The sequence below is a fragment of the Lissotriton vulgaris genome, chromosome 3_2, assembly GCF_964263255.1.
Source record: "Lissotriton vulgaris chromosome 3_2, aLisVul1.2, whole genome shotgun sequence".
Lineage (NCBI taxonomy): Eukaryota > Metazoa > Chordata > Amphibia > Caudata > Salamandridae > Lissotriton > Lissotriton vulgaris.
This window is the reverse complement of record NC_141690.1, coordinates 90591286-90609130: the sequence shown is the minus strand read 5'-3', so window position 1 is coordinate 90609130 and position 17845 is coordinate 90591286. Positions and strand designations below refer to the sequence as shown.

Below are 17845 nucleotides of genomic sequence, written 5' to 3'. Positions count from 1 at the left end.
ATACAACAATGCTTTATTGCCATAGGAAAACCTGTAATCGCAGGCATTTGCCAGTAGGCTGCAGTAGAGTATAAAGAAACAAAGAAAAACTGACACCTTACCTTTAAGGCATTAGAGTAGGGGTACCGTGCCTTTAAAATCTGAAGGCAACCCCTTACTCCCATGATGCACCACAGGTGGCAGTTGAGTCAGTTCGTTTTTCCGGCTCCTTCTGTAAGGATCCTGGAGCTTGAGCTCTTCAGTTCTTGACTGAAAATTGTTAGTTTGAGTGAATTTTTTCAGAAAATTCGACATCTTCTGGTTTATTAAGGCTTCTACTTTGGTTTTTTGTGGTATTCCACTAAAAAATGTTGTCAGAATGCCTGCTTTTCTCTGGAAGTGTCCTTCTTGTGACAAGAAAATGGCACTGGCTGACCCACACTCAGTGTGCATTGTGTGCCTTTCATCTGCACACGATCCTGACCAGTGCCACCACTGTCAGAAGTTCTCTAGACGATCCCTTCGTAATAGAGAACGTATCAGACTCCATGCAATGTTGGAGAAAGACAAAAGTCATCAGGTGAGTGGCCATGGAGGCCCCATGACGTCGTCTTCAAGCAAGCATGGCCAAAAACAGCGACGTTCCGCCTCTCCTGCCCCCAGGAAGAGGAAGGGAGGACGAAGATCACAGTCAATGTCGAAGTCGCCGTCGAAGAGGCCCAGACGCTCTTCTGGATCACCATCGCGACGTCGAGTCTCTGCCGCATCCAAGTAAGTCGGCGTCATGACGCCACGCTTCGGGCTCGAAGTCTGTTGCTGCTGGCATGTCCAAGTCTCCGTCTCCGTCGAGGTTTCGGTCGACGTCGAGACACTCCGCCACCCTCGAGGGGGTCAGCGTCGAGAGTTAGGATGTCTTTCAGAACGCCGCCAGCTGGCGTGCCGCCGTCGAGAGGGTCGGCAAGATCCAACCATTCGACGTCGAGGAGGTCGACCAAGGCGACGTCAGGAAGGGTCGCCGTCGACACGACATCAGGAAGGTTCGCCGTCGACAGGACGTCAAAGAAGGTTGTCGACACAATGTCGAAGGTAGTCGTCGACACTAAGCCATTGAGATTCGCCGTCGACCCGACGTCGAGGAAGATCGACTTCTAGGTCGCCGACTCGACATCGAAGATCGACGTCGAGTTCACCACGGCGTGGACGATCGACGTCGAGAGCATCAAGGCCTTGCTCGACGCCATTGGTCACACAAACAACATCGACGTCGAAGCTCTCGCCGCCGAGGGAACAGGCCGCTGTCATTGTGGAGTCACCTGGGTCATCAGGAGGCAGATCTTCATCTCCTGGGTTGAATATCGTGTAGATTTCTCCAGAAGCTTCCCCCAGATCTGCGGACAGATCACGCAGTGTGTCCTCTCACCGTCCTCAGAGGGCTGTATCGGGTGGTCGCAGTAGTCTGGGCTCGGATTACTCCCGCGCATTCTCAAAGTCTGGCCAAAGGACAAGCACTCCGGTCAGACCATCTAAGTCTCCTCCTTGGAGGCCACGACCCTCATCCAGGCCAGATCACGCTCTCCAGCACGTTCAAGAACACCTGCCAAGCCAAGATCTCCCCTAGGCCAAGATCTCCGTCTAGACATCAGTCTGGGTCCAGGGGTCGGCACAGCCGTCATCGCGACAGGCCCCATAAGAGAGGACGCACAAGATCGTCGACTTGGTCCTCTTCTACGAGATCTACGGTCCGGGACTATTCTCCGACCTTCTCCTCTACACCTCCTTCACGAGTCTCACCTATTGATGACATCGCAACTTTTACACATATGCTAGGCAGGGGGGCAACGAAACTTAACATCTCTCTGCATACCCCTGTGGTACCCACTTCAATAATCTTTGATACCCTACATCACCGGACAGCGCCCATACCTCTGGTGCCTGGCTTCATTGAACCGGCGATGGCTTCCTTCCTCACGCTTGCGATGGTAGGTCCTGTTCCATTTAGACTCGCCAAGAAGTACAAGGCTCCAGCAGAGGACCCCTTAATCCTCAGATTGGACCCACCAGCTGACTCAGTTATTCTGGCGGCTGCCATGAAATCCCATTCTGCTTCCACCTCATCCTCGGTACCCCCGGAAAAGGACAGCAAACTCATGGATTCGTTTGGGAGAAAGGTATGCAACACCTCAGCTTCATACATGAAGGTGGCCAGTGCCTCTGCTCTTCTTGGAAGTTACGATAGTTCGCTCTGGGACTCCCTCACTCGCTTCACGGAGAAGCTTCCTAAGGAAGACCGTCAGGATTTCGCCGAGATCCTACAGGAGGGAGGGCTCGTAGCCAACCAGGTCATCAGTGCTGCAGCGGGTGCTTCCGACCTCGCTGCCCATGCCTACTCCCATGGCATCTGCTCACGGCGTTCGGCTTGGCACCGCCTTACAGGCCTTAAGCCGGATGCTCAGAAGATCTTGAACCTCCCCTTTAATGGTACTTCTCTGTTTGGTTCGCACGCTGACGACGAGATGACCAAAATGAAATCGGAAATGGACACTGTTAAAGCTGTGGGTTTGGAGAAGCGTAAAGAATTTAAAAAGCGCTTTCGTCAGGGGGACAAGCGATCTTACCAGCAGAGGGTTCAAACCCCTCAATGGTCATCCCAAACTCAGCAGAAAACCCATTTTCAGCAGAGACGCCCTGGCAGAGGCAGAGGGAACAACAACAAACAGTCTGCCTCCAAGCAGCCGTCCAAGCCCTGAGCTGTTGCTTCCTCCTCAACTGTTCGCCGCTCCATTGGGAGGGAGTGTTTCTCATCATCTGGAAGAGTGGAGATCCATAACAAAGGACAGATGGGTGCTGAGTATTGTGCAGCATGGTTACTTGCTGAGGTTCAAGTCCCCCCTACGCAAGTCTTTCCTCAGATAAAGCACCTTCCCCGATTCCACAGCCAACTGCTGCAGGACGAAGTGTCTGTCCTCCTCAAGAAGAAGGCCATAGAGGAGGTTCCTTCCATGCAAAGAAATCAAGGTGTGTACTCCCGCTACTTTCTCGTCCAAAAAAGAGGAGTAGTCAAAGAATACAGGCCCATTCTAGACCTACAACTACTGCACAGGTTCATCAGAAAAGACATTTTTTGCATGCTATCCCTGCACCAGATCTTCCCGCATCTTCATCAGGGAGACTGGAATGTGTGCCATCGACCTGCAGGACGCTTACTTTCACATACCTGTCTCAGTACGGCACCGAAAGTTTCTCAGGTTTCAGATTGGACGCCATCACTACCAGTATCGAGTGCTTCTGTTTGACCTCAAATCCGCGCCACGGACATTCTCCAAGTGCATGGCGGTGGTGGCTGCTTTTTTCCGCAGGCGGAAGATCTTCGTCTATCCTGTCTAGACGATTGGCTTCTAAAAAGCTCCACTGCAGCTCTTCTTCAGAACCATCTTTCATTCGGTCTCAACCTGATGAACTCATTGGGGTTGCAGGTCAACTTCAATAAGTCAGTACTTCATCCTTCCCAACTGTTTCATTACCTGGGCGCTTCCCTGGACTCCGTGCAGGCAAGCGTGTGTCCTTCGGAGGAGAGGTTGCTCCTGAAGTGTCATCTCCTGCTGGACACTCGCAGTCCCACAACCAGACAAGTGTCCTCTCTCCTGGGATCAATGGCCTCGTGCATCTACATCGTGCCCAATGCACGCCTTCACATGAGCCTCTACACTAGGCTCTCGAGGATCAATGGTCTCAGAGGTCAGGGCACTGGGAGGACCGTGTTTCTCTTCAACAAGGTGCCAGAGACTCCATCAGATGGTGGATGAAACATTCCCATCTTCTCCGGGGAGTTCCATTCCATCGACCTCCTCCATCTCAGTCAGTGGTCACGGATGCCTCTCTACAAGGCTGGGGTGCTCACATGGACCAGCTTCAGGTCCAAGGTCTCTGGTCCAAAGTAGAGCGTGGTTACCACATCAACTTCCCAGAGCTTCGAGACGTTCATCTGGCGCTCAAATCCCTATAACCTTCTCTGCACACCAACTACATCCAAGTTCAGACGGGCAACACGACAACCATGTTCTATCTGAACACTATCCCTGGAAACTCAAGCCATCTGGCTACTTGCAAGAGGTCTATCCATCCTGGCAGTTCATCTACCAGGGATCCAAAATGTCCAAGCGGACTGCCTAAACAGAGACTTCGTAGAAGTGCACGATTGGGTGCTCAACGAAGAAGTTGCACAGGAGGTGTTTCAACAATGGGGCGTACTGGACATAGACCTGTTTGCAGACGCGGCAAACGCAAAATGCCCCGTCTTAACGTCCAGGTTTCCCCAACAGGGCTCACGGGGAACGTACTTTTGATCAGCTGGTCGTAGACATTGCTGTACGCCTTTCCTCCCCTGCCTCTGATACCAGCGGTGATTCAGAATTTCTACAGGACCAACACCAGGATGATCCTGATAGCGCCGGAGTGGCCACGCCAGTGGTGGTACCCCGATCTCCTCCAACTGTCGGAAGTCCCCCACCGGCGACTTCTTTACCATCCAGACTTGTTGACCAAGGACCAGGGGAAGGTGTTTCACCCCAACCTCCCTTCCCTTCGCTTGACGGCATGGCTCCTGAGGTCATCCAGTATGGCCACCTAGACCTCCCAGCAGACTGCATGAACATTCTTGGAGGCCAAGAGACCCTCCACTAGGAAGTCATATGCTTTCAAGTGGAAGAGGTTTTTCATATGGTGTCATCACAACTCTCTTGACCCTATCCACGGTCAGGAGCAGGTGATTCTACATTATCTATTGCATTTAGCAAAGTCAGGCCTCAAGTACCCCTCCATCAGGTTTCACTTAGCGGCAATCACAGCCTATAGGAAGTCACCTTCTCAGACCTCATTCTTCCTTATGCCTGTGGTCCAAGATTTCTTAGAGGGGCTTGAGAAAGTGTTTCCACAAGTGAGGTACCCCTCCCCTCCCTGGGAGCGTAACATCGTACTTACTAGACAGATGGGTGCTCCTTTCGAGCCTATACACAAGACTTCTTTGCAGCACTTGACCTGGAAAGCTGCCTTTTTAGTGGCGATTACCTCTGCCCGTAGGGTTAGCGAAATCCAGGCCCTGTGTTGTAAGGAACCTTACATAGTGTTTCACGCCAACAGGGTGGTACTGAGGACACACCCAGGTTTTCTGCCCAAGGTAGTCTCAGACTTTCATATCAATCAGTCTATCACCCTGCCTACCTTTTTGCCTCAACCTACCACTCTTCCGGAGAGGTCTTTACACTCTCTAGATCTCCGAAGGGTTCTGAAGTATTACCTGGCAAAAACCCTTCCACTTATGAAGTCTGACCGGCTTTTTATTAATTATGGAACAACTAATACTGGAAAGGGGCGACCAATCGGTCCCCCCCGAACGTATGGTCGAGTACCACGATCCCCCCGGGAAGCCATCTTGGGCGGGAGGCGAGTCTCGGCTGGTATGCCCGAAGCGGCGTAGCCGGGGCGCGCCTTTTTCCCGCCCTAGAGTGGGCTGGCCTAGACACCAACACGGCCGGCCACGCCCTTGGAGGCAGGCGGGGGCAGGTTCACGCCCACCCCGAAGACGGATAAAAGGAGCGGAAGCCAACAAAGCATCCTCTTGTTCCTGTGCTCTGAAGCTGCACCTCCCCGCTGCACGTGAGCTCGAGACGGAACGAAGAGCAATTTTGAGCGTTGTAATCCCTCTTTTTGTCTTACAGATATCCCGTCTAAGAATGCCCAAGAAGGTCGGAAAGCGGGTCGGTACCGAGGAGATGCTCCGCATGCTCATGAAGGAGATAGCCGATCTGAAGAGAAAGGTTGAGGCTAAATACGGGGAGGGAGGACCGAAACGGCCTTTACAGGGAACAATTCCCGGTGGAAAGAGCAAGAGGCCCAGAAGGGGAGCACTTGGGGGGGAGACCCCGGTTCCCGAAGCGCCACGAGAGGAGCCAACCCCGGTGCCAAAGGAGGGGAACCCAATCCCTGTGGTGGTCACCCCTGCGAACAGGGGGGATATGCCCCCCGAGTTAGCGGCGCAATTGGCAGCGTGGTTGGGAAACGATAGCGAGGGCGCCACGGCTGACGACGCCCGGGCAGTGATGAGGCAACTGCGGGAATCTAGGGAGGCTGCGAAGACTCCATCTCCTGTTCCCCCGCAGGTCCCAGCGGTTGGAAGTACAGCAGGCCCAAGTTCGGCGACAAGCGTGGGGTCTACTTCAGGTAAGCGGCCATTGCCGATTGCGGGGGGGGACTCTGCACCTTCTCGAAAGGAGAAGATTGCCCAGCACGTCTCACTAGAAGTCAAGGAATTGATTTGGGCGGACAAATATGTAAACATGTTTTCATTGCTTACCGACCATTACGAGATCAAGCATGTAAAGAGTCAAAAGGAGCTCATGCATCCGAGTGTTTGGCGCGCTAAAATGGCCGCCTTTAAGGTTGATGAGACCATTGGTACTTGGGGCAGAGCGTGGGGAATTTTTACTTCCATCATGGGGGAGCGCAGACCTGAGTTGTTGACCGAGTTACCCATTTATCAGTCACGTATTATGGAGTATTCTGTGGCATATGGGGGCAATCAGTGGTTCTGCTATGATAATCTGTTTAGAAAAGCTAAGGAACACAACCCGTTGTTGTCCTGGGACTGTTACGACTCTGTGTCTTGGCAAAAAATGGAGAGTACAGGGATGTTGAAGGTGCCATTAGTAGGGAGTAACGGGGGGGAATCCTCCCGCCAAAACTCTGGGACGCCCTTTCGGACGGGTACAGGTAACGAGTCCCACACGAAGCCGAGTGGCAACACAGGTAAAAGGGGGATCTGTTGGAATTTTAACAGGGGCAAATGTACCAGGCCCCAGGGGTCATGCAAATTCAGACATGAGTGTGGGGGATGCGGGCAGCCATCCCATCCTGAGTCCATGTGCAGAGCCAAAACGGGTGATAACGGTGGTAAGGGAGGCGCCAAACAGGTCTAATATAGTCCGAGGGGCACCTTTACCGACCCCGATTGATACCATGGCAATGATTCCTTGGCTCAGCGAATACCCAGATTATGCTTCCGCTGGGGTGTTGCGGAACGGGTTTTCATATGGTTTCCGCATCCCAGTGGGGGATTTTCAGGGGGTACCGGACTGTAAGAATCAAATGTCGGTCTTACAGCACACGGCGGTGGTGCAGGTAAAGATTAGGAAAGAGGTGACTCGAGGTCGTGTCGCCGGTCCATTCGATTTGCCACCAGTTGCTAATTTTGTGTGTTCTCCTCTAGGGGTGGTTCCCAAGAAGGACCCGGGTGAGTTTCGGCTGATACACAATTTGTCAGCCCCACATGGTCTTTCCGTGAATGACGCGATAGACCCGGAAGTATGTTCGGTGCGGTACGCATCTTTCGATGAGGCAGTTGCCATGTTGAATCGCCTGGGGCCCGGGACGCTGATGGCCAAATCGGACATCGAGTCAGCGTTCCGGTTGCTCCCGGTACACCCAGACGATCAGCGTCTCCTTGGTTTTCAGTTTCAGGGTCGCTATTACATGGATAAATGTATGCCTATGGGATGCTCGATTTCATGTGCCTATTTCGAGAAATTCAGTTGTTTTCTGCAGTGGGTATTCACGAGGAAGACAGGTTTTCAACATGTTATGCACTATCTCGATGACTTTCTGTTTCTGGGGGCAGCCGGGGATTCTGAGTGTGGACAGGCCTTACATGAATTTTGTGTCCTAATGAATCAATTTGGTGTGCCATTGGCGCCAGGTAAGACGGTGGGTCCCTCGACCTTAATCGAGTTTCTGGGGATCGAACTCGACTCAGTGGAAGGTTGTTTTCGTTTACCTAAAGAAAAGGTGTTAAAATTCAGGTTATCCCTTGAGACATGTATTCGTGCAACGAAAGTGAGCTTACATCAATTGCAACAGGTGGTAGGTCAGTTGAATTTTGCCCTAAGAGTAATGCCGATGGCACGCCCCTTTTCCCGCTCGATTGCACAGTCCATGGTCGGCTTGAAGGAAGGACATCATCGTACGAGACTCTCGGCAGAGGTTCGCCAGGACATGCGCATTTGGATTGCATTCCTGGCGGATTTCAATGGTCGAATTGTCTGGAATAAACCAGCAGTGTCTTCCGAGGAGTTGGGACTATGGACAGACTCGGCGGGGAGTGTGGGTTTTGGCGCCATATTGGGTACACAATGGTCGGCTCAAAAATGGCCGTCATGGTGGCATGAGTGCGGGTTGACGAGTAACATTGCTTTTCTCGAACTGTTCCCTATTCTGGTGGCCTTGAAAACATGGCCAGAAGGGTTTAGGGGTCACTCTGTGGTTTTCTGGTCTGATAACATGACCGTGGTTGAGTGTATCAATAGTCGGGCAGCACGTTGCAAATTGATTCTAAGACTACTCAAGGAAATTGTGTTGTTGTGCATGCAACTAAATGTACTGTTTAGGGCGCGGCATGTGCCGGGGGTGATGAACCAAGCGGCTGATGCGCTCTCTCGTTTCCGTATGCAGGCCTTCTGGGGTTTTCTGCCCACAGCGGACCCGGTGGCGGCACCCTTTCCCGAAGCTCTCTGGTCTCTCGGTGCCCCGAACTACAAGACCTCGTGGGAGAGAGTTTAGCACCCAGGACGAGGAAGGCATATGAAGGGGCGTTCCGTTCCTTATTGGGCCTTTTTGGGTACTGCCGGGAGGGAGCTTTGGGGTCTGGAAGAGTCTGTAGTAAGATTCCTGCTCTCTTTACGTCACGCAGGCAAGTCAGTAGCTACGGCCCAGAGGCATCGGGCCGCCATTTCCTTCATGGCAAGGGCTCATGGGATCCAGGACCCGACAGCGTCTTTCGTTGTGCAGAAAGCGCTACGGGGGTGGCAACGCCTTGAGGGTCGCAAAGTAGACGATAGGCACCCGATAGGTTTGGATAGGTTGGCCCTGTTATTATCCGTGCTACCGGTAACATGTTCATCCCAGTACGAAGCAGTGTTGTTCCGAGCCGCATTTGCATTAGCATTCCATGGGGCTATGCGGGTAAGCGAATTAGTGGCAAAGAACAAGCAGGATACGATGGGGGGACTGTGCCGGGAACACATTCAGGTCAGAGAGGAGACGATGACGGTCTCGTTTGTAAAGTCCAAATCCGATCAGGATGCAATCGGGGACTGTGTAATCATCCAGAGGATCCCCGGGTCTGCCATGTGCCCTGTTGGGTGCGTAGAAGCATATTTAGCGCAGAGGGTGGCAGCATGGGGGGGGACCTTGTTAAGACACGCTGACGCCACCCCACTGACGAGGTTTCAGTTTCAGCGGGTGCTTGCGATGTCGATTTCTGCCGCAGGCTTGAACCCCGGCGACTTTGGGACCCATTCCTTTCGGATAGGGGCTGCTACGGAGGCTACAGCCAGGGGTCTGAATGTTGATCAAATAAAACGTGTGGGGCGTTGGTCCTCGAACTGTTATAAGAGGTATGTACGGTTGCACATGTTGTGAAGCTGTAACGATGTACTCACGCTTCTTGTTTTTGTTTGGTTTTCAGTGGCGCAAGCCTACGAGGCGGGGCGGACTGTCCAGTCGACCCGACACCGGGGGGCCAGCGGTCAGACATTACCGGCTGTGAAAAAGGAGGTGTGGGTCGTGGGCCACTCATACGTGAGGCGTGCCGCGGACGTATTCAAAGCAGGTGACATGACTCACGTGGCTGGGGAATACGGGTACAGGGTGTCCTTCTACGGAAAGGGCGGGCTCTGTATTGACCAGTTTCAAGCATTTTTCGAGGTTTTGTTAGGGCGGACAAGGTCACCGCCGTCTGTAGTCATAGTACATCTTGGGGGCAATGATTTGGTGACCACTGGTAGACGACTTCTTCTTGAGGCGATGCTTTCCACGGTAAGTTGGTTAGCGAGAAGAGTTCCAGGGTGCACAATTGCTTGGTCCCATATGATCCCACGGAAAGTGTGGCGGGGGGCTATTTCTGTTTCTGCACTGAATCATTCAGTAAGGAAAATTAATAATAAAATGAGTAGATTGTTTCGCATGGTTGTATTAAAGGGGACAGTATGTATTTGGGGGACGGTGTTCATTTGTCCCGGGTGGGGAACGAATTACTCATAGGAGACTTCATAGCATGGTTAAGGAGTTTACAGCATGACCTTTAGGTAGGAGTGTTTTGTGGGGGGTCCGGATAGCCGGTCAACTATCCGGCCTGTGGCGGTAAGGTCATGATCGGTGAGCAGTAATTGGAAGATCCCTATGAGGGGGCGTCACCCATTACGGATGGGAGCGCGCGGGGGAGGTGGCCAATTGGCCCCTCAATGGGGAGGCGGTCCTGTCTAAGGAGAGGCCGCCGGAAGGAAAGGAAAGGTGGTTAAGGCCCCTTCCTGGATAGGAGGGGCTACGGCCCCTCCTGGGGAATTTCCCGGGGCCAGGACATCTGCGACGGCAGATGGGTAAGTTGTGTGGGGTGCGGGAGGGGGTTTACGCTACCTTTTAGACACCTCACACGAGTCCTCGAACGACCGTTAAATGGCGTCGAGTTTATTTGGGCCCCCGTCAAGTACAAAGGGAAATTGGTAAATGCACTTGAGGTACGCCTCTGTGCGGTCGCCCCTCTCACAAGTGAGGGGGGTATTTCTGGTTTAGGGATCTGACACCGGTTACGACCTTGCCGTTGGCCCTTAACGTTAGGATGTACAATTTCAAGTCAAATGTTTTGTAGGATGTTAGTTCGGCTAGGAGAACCTTTGTATTAGAGATCTGTTAAGGTTAGCCAACATCGTAATGTGGAAATGAAATTGTACATTATATGAAACTGTTATTTTAATGTTTTCTTTTGTTTCATATTTTAATAAATACGGCCGGGAAGGGTGACTCCCTTCCCGCCTTCCAAAAGTTCAAGAACTGTTTCCGGTTTCCCAATCTTGGGGATTGTGTTGAGAGGGGGTGGCGGGTATCTCGGCCATATGGAAAGGGGCGACCAATCGGTCCCCCCGAACGTATGGTCGAGTACCACGATCCCCCCGGGAAGCCATCTTGGGCGGGAGGCGAGTCTCGGCTGGTATGCCCGAAGCGGCGTAGCCGGGGCGCGCCTTTTTCCCGCCCTAGAGTGGGCTGGCGTAGACACCAACACGGCCGGCCACGCCCTTGGAGGCAGGCGGGGGCAGGTTCACGCCCACCCCGAAGACGGATAAAAGGAGCGGAAGCCAACAAAGCATCCTCTTGTTCCTGTGCTCTGAAGCTGCACCTCCCCGCTGCACGTGAGCTCGAGACGGAACGAAGAGCAATTTTGACCCACCCACCAGCCCCTGAGGACAGCGATTCGTTGTAAATACAGTTGATATAGTATTTTTGGTTTTCTCTGCTTTCTTACAGGTTGTGATGGTTGTCGTGAAAGTTCTTAGCGATGCAATAAAGATTGATTATTTTCAGTATGTTTTTGCTAATAAAGTAATTTTGAACAAGGATCGATCAGTATTTACGCTTGGTAATAAATGCTGTTTTGCTTTAGAGATCTTAGTAACTTAGGTAGAACTGTCGTATTTATTTTGGTCGGGCGGTAAGGTCATGATCGGTGAGCAGTAATTGGAAGATCCCTATGAGGGGGCGTCACCCATTACGGATGGGAGCACGCGGGGGAGGTGGCCAATTGGCCCCTCGATGGGGAGGCGGTCCTGTCTAAGGAGAGGCCGCCGGAAGGAAAGGAAAGGTGGTCAAGGCCCCTTCCTGGATAGGAGGGGCTACGGCCCCTTCTGGGGAATTTCCCGGGGCCAGGACATCTGCGACGGCAGATGGGTAAGTTGTGTGGGGTGCGGGAGGGGGTTTACGCTACCTTTTAGACACCTCACACGAGTCCTCGAACGACCGTTAAATGGCGTCGAGTTTATTTGGGCCCCCGTCAAGTACAAAGGGAAATTGGTAAATGCACTTGAGGTACGCCTCTGTGCGGTCGCCCCTCTCACAAGTGAGGGGGGTATTTCTGGTTTAGGGATCTGACACCGGTTACGACCTTGCCGTTGGCCCTTAACGTTAGGATGTACAATTTCAAGTCAAATGTTTTGTAGGATGTTAGTTCGGCTAGGAGAACCTTTGTATTAGAGATCTGTTAAGGTTAGCCAACATCGTAATGTGGAAATGAAATTGTACATTATATGAAACTGTTATTTTAATGTTTTCTTTTGTTTCATATTTTAATAAATACGGCCAGGAAGGGTGACTCCCTTCCCGCCTTCCAAAAGTTCAAGAACTGTTTCCGGTTTCCCAATCTTGGGGATTGTGTTGAGAGGGGGTGGCGGGTATCTCGGCCATATGGTCTGTCAGCCTCAAAATGATCCATTTCTCGCTGGATAGTCTCCTTTATAGCTCTGTCTTATCAACTAGCTAACAAGGCTTTACAGGGTAGACCTCATGCACACTCAAGTAGAGGGAAAGCTTCTACTACGGCTCTCCTTCGTAACATTCCAATCTCTGAGATTTGCAAGGTGGCTACATGGCGTTCGGTGCATACCTTTACCCGCCATTATTGCCTAGATTCAGATACACAGGCCGATGCCCAAGTGGGGCAGGCCTCTTTGAGAAATGTATTTGCATAATTGCATGTAACATGTGAAGTTTATTCATGTCTTGCTGTATACTGAGTTTGCTAATCTATACATAGATTATGACTATTGATGTGTATCCCCTGGATGAGAAGGATTAGTTACTTACCTGTAATCCTGGTTCTCATCCAGGGGTATACTCATCACGAGCATGATCATAAAGTTATGAATGGTTACTATGGATCTACTGAGGTGTCATGTACCCATCCAAAAAGAACTGACCCAACTGCCACCTGTGGTGCATCATGGGAGCAGGGGGTCGCCTTTAGGTCTTAAAGGCACGGTACCCCTACACTAATGCCTTAAAGGCAAGGTGTCAGTTTTTCTTTGTTTCTTTATACTCTACTGCAGCCTACTGGCAAATGCCTGCAATTTCAGGTTTTCATATGGCAATAAAGCATTGTTGTATGCAAATGTTTACTGGGCTTTGGGAGAGTACAACTGTGTGTATGCTAATTTATGTAATTTTGCGGCAGGTTTGCCAGTTGGGAAATGTTCTAGGCTGCAATTATATGTTTTCACTTATGTATGCATATATATTTATATGTATTTTCTATGTGCTCCGGGACCCCGCACATGGGCGGGGATTATTCATAGATTATGACTTTGATGAGTATACCCCTGGATGAGAACTAGTATTACAGGTAAGTAACTAATCCTTATTGTTCATAAAAACACGTACAGCATACATTAGGTCAATTGATGTTTGCGTTTGACTAATATATCAATCTATTTTTACAAGGGTCTAAGAGAAACAAAACATCCATACACGTTTGTATCAAAGGAAGGGTTCAAGGAATTGCTGTTGGTAGATGGAGCTGAAGAGAAAACAATTCCTATGTTGCCTAGGCTGGTCCCAGCACTAAAGACAGCTCTAGTATGTATCTTCTGTTTTTCCAATTTTGTTTTTGGTGACTTTAGAACTTTACTGACGCAATACTATAGTTTTTGCATCTCTGATTCTGGTGTTCCTCTTTGTGAAGATCATTGTAGAAAATAAACTTGATTATTCCTATCAAGTCACAATACTTACTCTAACTCCACAAACATCGCTGGTCTAATATGGGATGAGCAGAGCAGTAGGGTCTTTATACACAGCTAATATCACTACCTATTGTTATTGCCATAACAGTATTCCAGCTCTTCTTGAGCACTGCAAATTCTGTTGCTTTGCATTCTAAATTCAACCAGTGTCCACTACAAATAGTTCCTCAGCACCAGTTTTATTTGTTACTCTGAACATGTGTAATTTGTGAATTGATTTCCCGTCCCCCCCCCCTCCACCCCCCACCCAAAAAAAAAGGAAATGATTGAACATTTACACTAGTCATATTTGTGTGCTTCTCCTTACTCAAGCTCACTGTCCTCCTTGGGCAGAACCAGTATTCCCATTCACAAGCAACAAGATTTTCATACAGTACTAATAATCTATTCAGCAAAACACAAATTAAGGATCTTGTGGAATGCTGCACCTATTATAAACAATTTGGATTGTGGCTTCCTTGATGCACATATCGATGCAGCTTAATGACACAACCCTACCTGCTGACCTTCACATGTACCCCACTACCTGTGGCCAAGTGGCACTCCGAGGTGTGGGGCACCTTTGTTTTTATTATTAGCTCAGATTTCTCCACACATACCCTGTCTCTGATGCATCACAACTACAGTATTTACTCCATTCATAATTCATCTAATGCTAACACAACCCCCCCCATTTCAGCTGCAGTAGCGTTTGTGAAAACCATCCCACAACCATAGACCCTTTCAACACATATTTCTAGGTTTGAGCATCACTTTAAAGAATTACATTGCTGGTCACTTATCACACACTCTCACCAGACCTGTTAAAAAAGCAATTCTCCAAACATCATTCTAATATCCACCACAATGTCAATATCTGACCTCAGCACAGCTATAAGTCTTTCCCATCCAAAAGGAAGAATCAATGGAAACCCTTGGATGTACTGTGTACAAAATCATATTTTTTTCACTTTACTAACACACTACATTCAGCATTCACCTACCATTGTACATTTAACATCTCCGGTCATCATCTGTAGTTATTGAGCATCTCTCTTTTATTGTACTCAGAACACACATGCATTCCTGCTGCCACAAGTGGAGTTACTCCATCACCTTGGAAAGCCACATCTGTGTATTATCTTAACCTCTTCTTTCTCCAAACCCACCTACAGACCCTTTCCTGGTTAATGACCTTTCTTCTCTACCGCTCCCATATATTGGACCAATCAGCACTTGTGTCAGCTCTCATGGCTAGTGTATTTGCTTCCTATTTGTTAGACCTGGCACCATTGGAGTGGGTCTCCCTTCCATTTTTTTTTCACAACAAATTTTATTGATTGATCAGGTAAAGGCAGGTATACAGTTCTCCACAATCAGGAGGTCACTGCAAATTAGCAACACATATATATCATTGTAGCCCAATCAATATTAGAAACATTTCGACCTAATCCCCCCCACCCATAGCCACCCAATAACCCCACTACCCACCCCTTATCCCTCCCTAGCCCTTGTACACGTGATCATATCAAGCCTCCTGTAAGTGCTATCCGTATGCCAGACGCCATGCGCCCAAATCCAGATCGTCGTCAGGTTCTGCTGGGGGATCTTGAGCCAAACCTCTGTAATCTGCCCACCGCTTCCAGATTTTATAATGTTTTCGGGGGCAACCTCTGACCTCGAACACTGGGCGCTCAAACCCCATAAAATAATCCAGTCCAGCCTTCCACGCACTCGGGGGGGGGGGGGGGGGGTTGGAGGGGGCTCGCTCATTCTTCCACGCTCGTGCCAAGTCCCGCTTGGCCATCACTAGGCCCAACAGCAAGAGATGACGTTTGTAAATATTTCCACCTACCCCCTCTAACACATGAAGGAGACCCAGACGATGAGTGCGGTGGAGATCCCAGCCCAACACTTCCGATAAACAACTCCAAACACCATTCCAGAACCTAGTCAAGCCAGCACACGACCACACAGTATGTATCAGGTAACCTATCTCAGCTCTACAACGCAGGCACTCCGGGGACCCAATCAGGCCCGCTTTCCACAGTCTCTCCCGTGTATAGTAGGCCCTGTGCAAGTATTTAAATTGGATTAGTCTGAGTCGTACCGCAATAGCAGTCCCTCGTCATCTTCATCCAGGGGCCCTACGTCCTTTTCCCAGGCGTTCTTCAGTGGGAGCAGGGAGGCGGAACAGTGAGTGACCAGCGTCTGATAGATGCGGGACACCTTTTTGTCCCCAAGATCACCCATGAAAACCTTCGCCACCACGGGGCTGAACTCCGGCAGCGACTCCAACCCAATGAGGCTAGGCGCCAATGAGTGACGAAATTGTAGATATCTGAAGAATTGGAGTTTTAGGCATGTGGAACACGTCCCGCAGGTCCTGAAATGACTTCGGACCCCACACAACCCCGGTGGAAAAAATCATCCGGAACAACTGGCACTTGGTTGAAGAAGTCATCCCCTAAATTGGCAAACCATTGTTCGCGTTAAAGAAAAACCGCAGCCTGGGGCAGCAGATCTCTTCCACTCGGGCTACAACTAAAAGGGAAACACAAAGTACCCTGTTCAATATGGGCCCAGTGAAAGGACATCATAAATACGGCACCTGTTCGGTGTGCAGCCTGACGATGGAAGGAACACACTTCACTGACGGCAAAAAACATTGGCTGCATGAGGACTTCACGAACTGTAAAACTAAATATGCAGTCTATGCCATAACCTGCCCTTGTGGGAAAGTTTATGTAGGCAAGACCACACAAGAAGTGCGCCAACGTATACTCCAACATAGATCACGGATTAACAACAAAGTGCTTACAGCACCACTAGTGTCCCACTTTCTGAATAAAGAACATTCTGTCACTGACCTCAAATGGACGATCTTGGCAAGTATCAAAAACATTGCGGGTGCCGGTGGGGACCCGGATGTACGACTGGCACAAAAAGAGGCTTACCTCATTTTAAAATTCGACACTGCTATGTCTGGACTCAATGACCTAAATGAATTCAGCAATCTGTAGCGATTTGTTTAAAACCTCGTTTATCTGCGGCATGGAACTGTCTTTGCTTGCTGCTGCCCATGTGACCGTACTGTATTAACTTTCAGATAACCCCAGTAAAAGATGCTCCATCAAACTACGTCGCCACAGATATTGGGACGTCCGTTTATCTAAACACGAGTCCCTTGTTTTAAATCACAGTCACACCCCAAGTAAAAAGATACGGCCGAACAAACTACATCTCCCAACAGACACCGGGACCATAGCCAGTTTAAATACAAGAAGACACGCCCCTCTGGGCTACGAGTCTGTCTTTCAGAAGTAGATGGGTGCCGGACCGAAGCGTCCATAAACTCCGCTGAGAAGTAAGTCATCTGTCAGGGACACATTGTATACCGAGAGAGTGCGGGGAGACTAATGGCTTCCTAATCGCTCGTTCTTTGTATCAACAGCCGACAAGCCCGTGCGGCAGCTGCCGCCTCCACATGCGTGCAGTGAGAACGAACTCTGCCCTAAGACGAAGGTAGGACTTGATATCTTCCCGAACAGCTTAGCAATTTTAGGTGCACAACTTACGGGCAATAATGCAAGGTCCCTCTGTTTTCTGTAGCCACAAAGATTCGAACACTGAATAACTGACGTGTACCGGCACCCGCCTTCCGCATTGCATGCGTAATTTCGAGGTATGTCATGGTCTTATAGGTCTATGAGCTTAGCATATCTGGGACAGTGCAGTAACGTATCTAACAGACATCTTCACGTTATCTGTTCACAAGGAGTGATCTGAACCCTTCATCAATAAGGTACTTTATCATAAGAGTGTTTGAGTCTGAGAGAAGAGGCCCCTAGAGGTAGTTTCCTCACTGACATTACATTTTAATTATTATTTCACAGTGACAGTGACCCCCCAGTCCGTGTCCTGAGGAGAACCCGCAGAATCATATTGGGTTTGAAACGCGTCGACGTTCTTACCTCCAAGATACAAAATAGATGGGGCTTGATAGGAATTAACTGACACACTTGTAAATTACTTAGCAGTTTATGTGTTATTACTAGTCAAAGCACTCTGTGACAAACTTTATTGTGTATCTTGGGTTGGTGTTAACAAGTAGGCCAATGTAACAATTTGCTAGTCCACTTGTTTAGTTTTATCCAGGACTGGTGCCTCAACAATTGATCGATTTGAGGCATAGCACAGTTGTCCATGTCATTTTGTTGTCACAATTTCCTTGTCTAATCACTTTGTTTGATATGTTTTTTCAGTAGATTGAA

At 49.8% G+C, this 17845-nt stretch overlaps 1 protein-coding gene across 3 annotated transcripts in view; it reads left to right on the top strand.

Moving 5' to 3' along the window:
- PACRGL (parkin coregulated like) overlaps positions 1 to 17845 on the top strand; it is a 239588-nt gene that overhangs the window by 128344 nt on the left and 93399 nt on the right. For all 3 annotated transcript variants that reach the window (XM_086964036.1, XM_086964035.1, XM_086964037.1), the window contains exon 5: positions 13291 to 13425. In XM_086964036.1, the coding sequence (XP_086820162.1) occupies positions 13291 to 13425 (135 nt within the window). The remainder of the gene's footprint in view (positions 1 to 13290; positions 13426 to 17845) is intronic.